The 12,995-nt window shown below is 37.1% G+C and overlaps 1 protein-coding gene across 2 annotated transcripts in view; it reads left to right on the top strand.

Moving 5' to 3' along the window:
• cpne5b (copine Vb) overlaps positions 1-12,995 on the top strand; it is a 213,347-nt gene that overhangs the window by 165,598 nt on the left and 34,754 nt on the right. For both annotated transcript variants that reach the window (XM_084394844.1, XM_084394843.1), the window contains 2 exons: positions 4,153-4,206; positions 4,951-5,012. In XM_084394844.1, the coding sequence (XP_084250970.1) occupies positions 4,153-4,206; positions 4,951-5,012 (116 nt within the window). The remainder of the gene's footprint in view (positions 1-4,152; positions 4,207-4,950; positions 5,013-12,995) is intronic.

The following is a 12,995-nucleotide window of genomic DNA, read 5'->3' on the forward strand; positions in this document are numbered from 1 at the left end:
ACTAAATATTAAGTCTTATTCACTTTAATCTATTTTAAGTTAATCTGTTCCAATACTTTTGGTCACATGAGCAATGGGTGGGTTCAAACAAAAAGTTATATCTTCTAAGTTGTGTATCAGATCCAGATGTAAATACCTGGAAATAAAAGCTGAAATGTTGATCTCTTGTCTCATATTCATCTTTTGATGTCAAACCCATATATTTTCAGTCTACAGGAAAAAGAAAGGAATTGGCCTCACTGTTCCAATACTTTTGGAGGGGACTGTAATTAGAAATGTGTTTCTGGGTCAAAACGACTCAAGATGCTGGAGCAAGTTACATATTCCTTCTATGTCAGCAGCAGATCATATATCGGAAAAGTTTTTAGAAAGATAATAACTATATCAATAGAAAGCAAACTTTCCTTTTTTTTTTTATTCAGTGCATAAAACTCAAAAAGTGTTTCTGGGTCAAAACGACTCAGAATGATGGAGCAAATCAAATATTCAAAGCCATTTGGATGCTTTAATTTTTCAGCTAACACATAAATCTCCCTGAAGTCCCCTCAAATATTTTCATTCTTAATTTAAAATTGATTCTTCAATCTGAAAGACACATTGAACAAATGTTCAATGCACGAGTCCTATGCTTTTCTATTTCTATTTCTAATTCTAATTTTGATTCTTTTTTATGGATATTTCATAATCCTTTCTATAGTTGCCAACCACCCCCATCCTCATTAAATGTTGCAGGGATCTAAAAGTCTTTGGCAAGCATGCAAATGGGAATTACTACGACAGTGTTCCCGGGATTCTGAATTATTACAGTGATTTACCATCCCCTTCCCAAAGGATCTGATATTGCAAGCATTCCCAGCGCTCCTACCTTCTAACGTGCTGATGCCAACACATCATCAACACATTATGAAATATCTCATGGCAGACGAAGCAGGGATTCAGGTGGCGTGTGGAAATGTTGTTGGGCTGATCAAGCATTCATAGTGTCTCTTTGAGAGAAAGCGGTTTACGGTTGAGGCTTAACCAAAAGCGTCAAGTCCGTTGATTTACCTTGGAATGAGTTCTGGTGTGTTGTATAGGGTAAGGATATTCCACAACACAAGAGGATGTTTTGCCTGAAGCATTTGTAGGAAACAATGTAATTACAACGCAATAAAACGTTTTATTACAGTACGTGACCTTTTTATACATTAAAGTCTTTAGATTTACATCTTACACATTTCTACCCTGTAATCTCTCAGGGTTTCGTGAACCTGAAGGAGTGATCGGTCATGCGTCTAGAGCGAACATGTTCAAAAACTCTTTTCAAGTCCAGATCCTTGCATTGATCTCAGCACAAAGAGTCTATTTGAGCTATTGATTACTCTGTGTTGTGACATGAATGGGGACGAGCAGGGGTGGCTGGTCCTTTCTTCTGTACTCCACCCCTCACAGCTAAGAGGTCGCATGGATGGTCCCACTTTCATTTGTGTGCGTTCCAGCATCATTATCTGCCTTATTCTTCCTCGCTCTGCCTCTTTCCTTCTCTCTTCTATAGACAATAATATTGACCAAGTCTATCTTTCCAGCTCCTTTTTGTCAATGCATTGCCCTGCACTCCTTCATGATTTCTAACAATCAGAATACAAGTGGGATGCAAATATACAGTAAGTGATTACATAGATCGTAAATGAAAGTGTCAAATAAAAGTAAGAAGTAAAGCAACACTACTATTGTTGCTGATAGTTAGGGCAACACTACCGTCAACATTATGTTCTGTAAGTGTCATTATCATGGACCTTTATTTTATTAAAATGATCTCGCTCTGTGAACGCATGCAGTCGTATCTCGTTCAAAAAGGTGCGTTTGTGCCATGTCGTAATTACCGTAATCGTTTTCATTCTCATCATGTGTTCCATTGTTCAGTTTTCCCGCTCCTCATTAGTGTTCATTGGTTTCAGCTGTCTTCCATTAATTATCCTCGTTTGTGTTTGCTATATGAGTTGATCCCTCACATTCATTCTCTGTTCGGTCTATAGCCGCTTTCCGACCGGAGGAACCTTTTCACAGTTCCTAGAACTATTGGCTAAAGTACCCGGATGTCGGCGTGTTCGCACCGCAGGAACTAGGAACGATTTTAGTTCTAGGAACTCCATTTGGAGGAACTAATTTAGCTCCTACTTCAGAGTAGGGTCTAAACCAGCACTATAGGAACTACCTGTGACGTTAGTGTACGCTGATGACCGAACGCACGCGGAGCACCAGCACCCGCCATTTTTAAAACAGCTAGAATGTAAACACAGATTATAGCCTATATATTTACTCCAGAAACTAACTATACAAACATGGAAAACAGTGATAGATGGGTCTCTAAACCTTTATGCTGAAGAGAAAATCCAACGCAACTTTGAGGGGACCAAGCCAAACATGATTATGTTTATCTGCCCAGCTAGCAACACTGGACATCAACCACACGGCATAGGCTAATAACCTTTTTTTAATATACTGTCTACTTTCTATAACAGTTCTATCTAATAACATGTTAAACAGTACTGTTAGACAGATCGCTAACTAATAAACACAGAGAATGCGAGCATTGTTTGCAAAATAAAGGTCCGTCGCTCCGTCAAAATAAAAGTCGCCATGCTTGCGTCACGCCCTTACCCCTCCTACCAGTTCCTATGGCCACTTGGCCAGTGCGAACGCAAACAGCAAGACCGAGTTTGGGGGAGAGTAGTTCATAGAACTGTTTAGAAGTGGACAGTTCCTAGAACTAAGTTCCTGTAACTACTTGGTCGGAAAGCGGCTTATGTTGCATTTAGTGTGTGTTGCCCTTCCTGTATTATTAGTATTACCGCCATTAAACTTCATATTTGAATTATACTCATCATCTTCGTCTACTTTCCTGCAACCACCACTACAAAACTCTTCTTGATTCGTTTTTGCTATGGACATACGTTATATATATAGCTCTCAAATTGTATTATGTATTATATTTTACTCATTATGTTCTTAATTTGATTGCTCAATTTCTTCTTAAAGAGATAGTTCACCTACATTTTTTCAATTCTGTCATCATTTATTCACCCTCATGTCGTTCCAAACCTGTATGACGTTCTTTATTCTGTGAAACACAAAATGAGATTTATTTTAAAGAATGTTTGGTAACACTTTCTATGAAGTCCATTTATACTTATATGTAAGTATTAATATAAATATATTTATAAAGACTCATTAAGACCTATACTGCATTATAAGAAGAGTTATGGTTACATTTATATACGCATGCTCATAATCCATTATACACTGATTAAGTATTAATTAATCAGTCGTATGGTTCCATGAATGTATTTATAAAGACGCAACCTGCATTGCTATAATGTTATTATATTTATAGTTACAATGACTTTTTAGTATATTCAGATTTATTTCTGTCAAATAAGTGAATATATTGTTATTAATAGCCATGTTGTGTTCTAATAAATACTTGATGTTAGTGATAAGTTACTAACCTCCATAAATGCAATTTTCCTAAAGCAAATGTTAAGAAATTATGAAGATGTGCTAATTAAACATTTTAAGTTGTTTATTTGTAAATGTAACTAATGAACAATAATTCCTGTAAAAAATTTTTTTATTTTTTTTATGTTGCATACTAGCAAAACACTGCAAAAATATTTTTAAAGTATAATTTCTGCTATAAGCAATGTCATTAATATGGCTGAGGGATATAGATTTTAACAAATCAAAATTACCATTCATGACCTCTAATGCAAACATTAGCCATTAAAGACATCGTTGATAACTAACTGGTACAGCAAACAAGTGTCTCATTTGACCATTAATAAATCAGTGTATAATGGATTATGAGCATGTACATTGAAAAAGCAGGTACATTACTTAAGTTATAAGTAATTATAAAAACAAATAAGATAAAAGTAACTGTTGTTATAATACAGTATAGATCTTAATGAGTCTTTATAAATATAGAATAATACTTATTAATAAATGGGCTTCACTGTCAGTGGGGTCCAAAACAACACTGATACTGAGAAATCTTTCCAAATATCTTCTTTAGTGCTGACAACTGGAGAATTCAATGTGAAGACTTTATTTTTTTTTTTACGTTTTCCACATCTACCATCTGTAGGAGCTTATTTTGATTTCTGTTCTTAGGTGGTGAATCCAAAGAAGAAGATGAAGAAGAAGAAATATGTCAATTCAGGCACGGTGAGTGGTGGCTTTCAGAGATTAGCTTACTAACATGTGAGTGTGTATGTGCATGTGTATCACAGCATACGCTCACGCACACACACACACACATGTATGCACACACAGACAGAGCCTTTAATTACGCCGGTTCAGTTATGTGATGTGAAAAGCGAAGACATTCCCAGTAGTTTTCAGATGTCTTCCTGCATTAATGAGGATCCCTTTTAAACCTGTGCTAATTAAGACAAGAGCAAAAAACAGGAGAGCTTTGCTTTGTTTTCCTTCGACGGGTCTGTGGTGTTTAAGCGCTGTGTGTATGGCTCATTGTAATCAACATATAGTGGAGGTTGACGTATAAATGGGGAAAATAGCCCAGTCAAGGCGCACGTATTAAACCAAATGGCACACCGCTGTAAATATCTGAATAATGTGTGTGTTGTAGAAAGGGTGTGTGGGTGGAGAGAGATCGTGGAAGTGAATATGAAAGCAGGAATTTGTAGCACAGCAGAGATAATTTGATATGAGCATCATGCTTTGATTGATGGCTGTGCCGGAGTCGTCTTATTGCTCTATATTATGAGATCAGCCTGAGAACGCCTGACACACACATCGCCCGCATTCAATCCCTGCCTCGTTCACACCACCTCAAACAAGGTGTATTAGGACAGTTTCTGACATGACAGAATGACATCATCTGCATATTTTTGTCATGTGTGTTTTGTTGTAGATTCAGTTGTGTGTTTTGATGTGTTTTGGATGCAGGTGACACTGCTGTCCTTCTCAGTGGAGTCAGAGTCCACTTTCCTAGATTACATCAAAGGAGGGTGAGTAGAGAGAAGAACAAATCACACGTATTACTGAATATTCAATCGCAGGGTGGGTCACGTGACTTTACAATTACACGTAGATTTCTTGCTGTTACAATGACTAATTATTTGAATATTATTTATATTCTATTATAGGATTTATTAATATTTTGTATTGCCTTTTATTTTTTATATTTTCAGTTTTTATATTTTTATATTCTCATTAAAAATGTTCACTGTTATTATTTTTTTAAACAATTTTATTTTACTTTAATGTATCTTTATTTCAGTTTTAGTTTGTTCTACTTTAAATGTTTCATCTAATATTTTTATTAGATTTTTTCAGCTTTATTTCAAACAAGCAAAAACAATTTAATTATTTTTAGTTTGAATTAAAACTATATATATATAAAATTGTTTTATTAATTTTTTTTTATCTTTTTTTTATCTTTTATTATAATTATAGGGTTCCTACAGGTCCTTCAAATCCTTGAAAATTTGTGAATCTGAAAAAAACAAAAAACATTCAAGGCTCTGGAAAGTTTTTTGAAAATACACATACATAGATACGGGTCCTTGAAAGTGCTTGAATTTATTTTGTGCAAGAAGTTTTCTGGAAAAAAATCCATATTATTCCCTCCGGTCCACTAATGCGTTATTTCGCCAATACTTGTTAATTATGTTTTGTTACGCATTATGTTAAATGTTTCCCGCGTGAGGTACTTTATGTAGTACGTTGCCGTGACGTTCAAGCGCACGAAACTGCTACGATGGTCCCTCAACGTTTCACTGACACACCGTGAGACATTGCAAAAATAGGCTGGTTACATGAGCCTAAGTTCTTTTCAATAAAATCAATGCAAAAGTTAATATCTGATCATTTTAGAATACAGTATAGGATGTACCAAATATTCTTCAGTTTCATGCCAAAACAGAAATACGACAAATAAAATATCAGATCTCTGTCATATGGCCAAAAATAAATGCAAAAAAAAAAAGCTTTTTTGCATAGTTGTGTTTGACATGAAAACTGTAACAATGTATCTTACAAGGTAACACGATGTAACCTTAGCCTGGAAATCCAGACCTAAATCTGAAAGATTAATGGTCTGGCGTCGACTAATGAAAATCGGCCAGCTCGAGGGGCGGCATCTCTCTGCACACAATTGGATAACACTACGAGCAATCACAACAAGCCCCATACGCTTAGCTACCAGCGGAGCTAACTGGTAGATTATTCTCTTGCTGTATCCGGTCGGCAAAACAGCAAAAACGTCCTTCTTGCAAAGGAACGATTCGAGCGGCGTCTTCTGTTCCTCTTTTAGATATAAAGCCAAGTCTAACTCGTTCATTGTAGCGACCAAAGCCGTTTCAAACAACTGGTGTTCATCCATAGCCATCTTGCAATGTTTACTAATGACTTTGACGTCGCAGCGCTGTCGTCAGCTGTCGCCTCTGGCCCGCCTATATCAGATAACCCGATGTGATTGGTGCAGCTCGGATACAAGGGCATATTTAATGAGCATCATTACTCGACGCCAGAGTAAACTCGCTGAGCAAATTCAACTTGTGCTCTCGCGAGAACTCTGGATTTCCAGGGTAATGTAACCTTGCTCTCACTCGAAATGTGTCCCCACATTGAGTCCTTGAATTTGATGGTATTGGACCAGGAAAGTCCTTGAATTTGAAGTTAACCAAGGTGTGGGAACCCTGATAATTTTTTAATTAGGCTACACTTTTTGTTTTAGAAATATATAGTTGATAACCATAATGAATACACAATTTGATTTAATCTCAAATATTTAATATTTTTTACTAAGCACACAATAATAAAAAATATGACGCTACATTCTTACTATGTAAATTTAAGTTCTTGATGTTGTTTAAAAAAAAAGAGTTCACAGACCTAATGTGTCAACTACCAATTATTCATGATAATTTAATGCTTTAAATTTAGAAGACAAGATCCTAAGATCACCGAGGCTGAACAGGACCCTCTTAAGCAAGGTTAAAACGTTTTTTGTGCATCTTAGAAGAGATCATCTGAATTGAAGGGCTTGATCTGAGGACAGTGATCACTACACTGGAGTATGCAGAGATTGGCTGTTCGCTTCAAATATCTGGTGTTTCACAAAAAAGGACAGGGTCATCTCTTAGCATCAATCTGCGTGAAGCCCTCCAAGGCTGTTTGACTGAACACCACACGTTCCATCAAAATCAGATTTATATCTGAGATATGCCTCTCGACCTTGGAGATTGTGTGGTTAATATATTTGAGATTGTGGTGGGTTATTCTAAGCACTGGCTCAGATATGTTAGATATGTTATCGTTCACACAGCCAGAAATCTCACACTTTCTCAACTTTCAACCTTGAACATAGAGTTTCAGCAAAAGACCAATGTTAGCATAACTTCTGCTTGTTACATACAGCAAACATGTAATAGCTAATCTGGGATGCGTTTCCCAAACGCATAGTTCAACGAGTCTGTGTTTCCCAAAAACATCATTCCAACGACCAATTGCAAAGTTGTGTGTTTGGAACGACAGATCTCGACCTGTGGCTAGAAGCAGTTTCTTGTTTGCATGACATGTGGACTCAATAAATCCTTATCTTGAGCCAAATAAGGAAGCTGACATGCAGTACAATCTGTCTTTTATTTAGAATACATATAAATGCCATTTACGACTTTTAGTTTGTCAAGAGATTTAAAGTGTCGTTTTTAAAGAGTGCGCATGTGTGAACGTGCTCTAGTGCGTAAGAACGAGCCTATGATTGAATCTGGAAATAAAGCAAAATGACTGAGAAAAATGAGAATTATTCCTCAGATGACATGCACATAATTTATAGCATAAATGAATTAAATCTCAAACTAATTAATTAATAGAAGTTATTACTCCACCATGTGTGTGACGATACGGTTTCGTGACTAGCTAGTTGATTTCTTCAACGATGTATCGTACTGTGGTAGTGAAACCGCGAGTTACGTCGTTGTACGGGAAACACACCCTGATTTCGTCAAGTAGGATATGTTCCTTTATCAGTATTTTGTTGGTCCTAGAACAAACTTAGTCCTCTCATAGTTTCTAATCTTAACAGCTAAATACCCCTGAAATTTTCATGAAGACATTTCAACCCATTATGTCTGTGTCATCATTTCTGTAATATGATATTACAACGGTTCTTGCATGTTTCGTGACTCTTTCAAAGTGAAATGTCCAGTGAGTGGCGCTAAAAGTGTGTTCAGTTTTATCCGAAACAATAAACGTGGATCTGGCAATGTTTTATTTCAGCGTTTGTTGTACTGTACTAGTGTTCATTTCAGCTGCAACTTTGACTGACACTAGTGCACAATGTACATTATAATGTTCTCATTTTACACCATATGCCAAACGGTCTATGCATTGATTTTCCTTTTATTCACCCCAAAGAACAGTGAAAATTGAAAAATTTTTAGAGAGAAGTGCACACATTAAGATAGTATCCGACTGAAGGAATGTCTTCTTCTGTCATCTGGATTCAGAGCTGATGGTCAAGAAATGTTTTGTTTCATGTTGATTGAATTAAGGGACCAGTAGCTCTTCTCCTGGGGTTTTACTGTATAGAAGCCACTGCAGTCAGTAGTGAAATATGACCGTGAGCTGACGAAGAGAGTGGGGCAGACGTTTTGAGGCTAATGTAAAGTGACATTTAGGTGAATCCCTGTCAGTTTCGACTGACTGCCCTGATAGAGTTAGAGGGTTTACTGCCGCTGGGTTGTGTCAACACCGAGAGACCGCCCGCAGGTTCACGCTCACATGAAGACAATGCACTGAAATCTGGAGAAAACAACAGCGTGCGTGGGCGCATTTGTGTGCGCATGTGTATTCATGGAGCTGCAACATTGTGTTTCAGAGCGCACGCAGCATGTGGGATTGTTTAGTGCTCTGACAGACCTTAAATTGATTAAGCCCTCACCTAAATGAAAACAGGAAATTGCCACTTAGAAGAAGAGCCCTCTGCATTATTGACAAATATTACTCCCTGAGTGACTGAGTCGAGGACAGCAATAGAGACGATGGGTGGAAGATGGGGAGAATTGAAGCGCATCAGACACGAGCTGCTGAGGGTTTGGTTTTAGATCAGCCGTGAAGAGAGCCAATCAAAGTCTAGGACCTCGCCGTCACTCGATGAAATGACCAGACAGCACTCGGTCTGCTGAGGAAAATCTATTATAATCATGAAAATGTTCTGCACACTGCAAAAAATAGGTTGCTAAATCAGTATTTTGGCATTCTTTTTTATTAGAAAACATTGGAACCATCTTAAAATAGAATTTTGATAAAGTAAAATTTTACAACATTACAACAAACGCTGAAATAAAACGTTGCCAAATCCACGTTTATTTGTTTCGGATAAAACTGAACACACTTTTAGTGCCACTCACTGGACATTTCACTTTGAAAGAGTCACGAAACATGCAAGAAGTATCGAAATATATACACACACACACACTACCATTCAAAAGTTTAGGGCCGGTAAAAGATTTTTAAATGTTTTTAAAATAAGTCCAAGAACAAGGCTGCATTATATGATAAACAAATTGAATACAAAGGGAAGCATGACTATTGCCTATGGCCCTTGCCAATGAAGAGCGTATGCGCTATGCTAAGCTCCGCCTTCATTGCGGTGAGTGTGTGTTCTGATTAAGCGCTGACCTTTACCTGCATGGAAGTACTTATGGCTGAGTGGCAGATAACCTGTTATATGTGCTCCGAGTCTCCAGCCAGCTTGTGCATCCCATATAGGACCAGCTTTGACATTTCTATTAAGGCGGATGAGATTGTGCTGCCCAGGGTGAAAGTCTGTTCTTTCTGCTGCTGAGAGTGACGTTTAGATGAATGTGTAAATATGTGCTGTATGCTTTTGTTTCAGTTACAAAATAAACACAACAATAATGGCAGTGGTGAGAAAACAGTAGTTAAGAAAGCATCTGATCATAGCAATGTGGATATGTTTGCTCACACTTAAAAAGTAAAATTTTTCTTTTACATATTAAATACAGTAAAATCTGCTTAAAGTACAATTAACAAAGAAAATAAGTAACTTTAACCTTGCCAGTTAAAGTTTGTTGAGTAATCTATACTTAGTTGAAGTTTACTTTGCAATACTCTTGTTTCAAGTACATTTTACTCAAACAATATAACACTGAATTAAACCACGCTTTTAAAGTGTGTGACAAAATAAAATACAAAATAACAGTAACATTTGTTGGATCATTTTTTAGTATGAGTAGAAAAGGATGTCACAAAAACTCCAGATGTCACAAAACAGCAGGTTACTAAACCGATAAACGATAAAACAGTGTAAATACAGCTGGGAAACTGTAAACAATGCAACCTTATTCATTATTTAGTGCATGATGGGAACACCAGTATCAGTGAGTTGAGTAAGTTTAACTTAATTTTATAACGTTTAAATTCTACAAGCTTAAATTGAGTACTAATAGAATTTAATTTGTTTTTAAATCCTTGCCTGAACTAAATTCAGGTAGAAATTACATTTGTTTTTCCATAAAGTTTGGTTTGGCAAGTTGTTTCAAACTCTCGAAACGAACACCAAACGAACGTTTTTGCCTGATTTTGTTCAAAAAGACACCGCACTAGTTCGTTCTTTGATTTAGCCTGATGTCCCTAGTGGAAAAGTAAATATACTCAAAGGTATACATTTATTTTGTGATAAGTATACTACAAATACATATTTATGCGCTTAATAAAATACCCTGCAATTGTACTTTCGGTATACTAAACTGGTATACTTAAAGTCTGCTAAATTGAAAGTTAATTTTGTACTTAATGCACTTTAATTGTGTGGAAATAGTGCTGAAGTCCAACTAAAAATATACTTAAGTATTTAGGATTGAGCTAAAGTGGAACTATTGCAAGTATACTTTAGGTACACTTTAAATATATTGCATTTAAAGACTGATATTATGCAAAGATCATACAATCCTTATTAATAGTGATATTAAAACAAGAAATGTGCAATAAAGAAATACTCCAAATAAAGTTTAATTATAATTTTATATCATTAAGTTTTAAGTGTAATGTCAATGGATTTGAAGTATACTTAGTATGAAATAAATGTATTTTAAATAGATTTTGGTATAGTTTTTTTTAAACTAGGGATATATCGGGCCTTAATGGATAAAACTACGTAGAGACAGCATTATCTGTGCTGTGCGGACGGTCCAGCCTCTTCCATTAGATGAAGGTGTTTTCATGTGTGTGTTTTTATGCAGGGCTTCCCTGCCTCACACAGCACTGCACCTGACAAATGAGAGGGAGACACATAGTGACATGCACGTCTCCGAAAATCGATTCTTCTTGTCCTTCTGTTTACCCCATCCCAAGAGACTCTGCTGCACTGCATTACACTAACCCCTAATGCAGGGGATCCTTTTTACAGCCTATTAGGTTTCTGTGCCGTGGAAATGCCCCAGTGCCACAGGCTGAAACGGCTGGCAGAACAACAGCACTGCTCAAACTAGCTCAGGATTTGCTCTGATTTGGAATGGCACATTCAAGAAAGAACAAGAGGAAATCAAAATGAAAATTCCTCAGTTTCATTTTCTTCATAAATGTATAATTAAACAGTCTTAATCAAAGATAAATTCGATAACGTGATCCTCAGGAATTGCTTTAGTTTAGAAGATCTTATTTTCTAATCACGGCTTCGGTCACCTTGATTCCCAAACTGTTTTTTGACGCATACGCTGGCACCCGAGAGTAAACGGCTTTTAATGAATTAATAAAGAGGATAATTACTCTCCAGGCTACACAGGGGCATGAGTCATGTATTAGCCTGGGATTCTAAAGGTTAATGTAATTTTCTGTGCTTTCCATTATGTTTTATCAATTTATGTTTCTTCCGACCGACTGAATCCCTAATGGGCCACTGACTTTTTGGGGAGAGCGGTTGAATGCTGTCTGATATCTTGCTGTTGGCAAGCTATTATTATTATACAATTATTATTATTATTTCCTTTTAAAGTGCTCTGTCATTTTAATTACTTGGCCTTAAACATATCTGTGATATGCTAATGTTGCAGTATGTTGATATACAGCAGGGGATTTTATAAAACAAATTTTACAATAATAGTGTAAGAATTCCACTGAAGGCGAGCTTGATAGAACCCAAGTGCAGTATTTATTAACTTTAAACGTGAACATATACAAAATAAATGACTTGACTTGACACGACTTGACTCGACATGACTTGACTTGACTCGACTCGACACGACACGACTCGACTTGACACGACTTGATTTGACTCGACTCGACACGACTTGACTCGACTTGACACGACTTGACTTGACTCAACACGACACGACTTGACACGACTTGACTCGACACGACTTGACTCGACTTGACACGACTTGACTTGACTTGACTCGACTCGACACGACACGACACGACATGACTTGACTTGACACGACTTGACTTGACTTGACTTGACTTGACTTGACTCGACACGATACGATACGACATGACTTGACTTGACACGACTTGACTCGACTTGCCACAACTTGACTTGACTCGACACAACTTGACTCGACTTGACATGACTTGACTCGTTTTGACTTGACACGACTTGACACAACTTGACTTGACTTGACACGACATGACATGACATGACATGACATGACTTGACACGACTTGACACGACTTGACTCGACACGACACGACTCGACACGACTCGACTTGACTCGACACGACTTGACTCGACACGACTTGACTCGACACGACTTGACTCGACTTGACACGACTTGACTTGACTTGACTTGACTTGACTTGACTTGACTTGACTTGACTTGACTTGACTTGACTCGACACGACACATGACTTGACTTGACTCGACACGACTCGACACGACTTGACTCGACTTGACACGACTTGACACGACTTGACTTGACTCGACTCGACACGACACGACACGTCATGACTTGACTTGACTTGACTTG

This window comes from Rutilus rutilus (genome assembly GCF_951802725.1).
Source record: "Rutilus rutilus genome assembly, chromosome: 22".
Classification (NCBI taxonomy): domain Eukaryota; kingdom Metazoa; phylum Chordata; class Actinopteri; order Cypriniformes; family Leuciscidae; genus Rutilus; species Rutilus rutilus.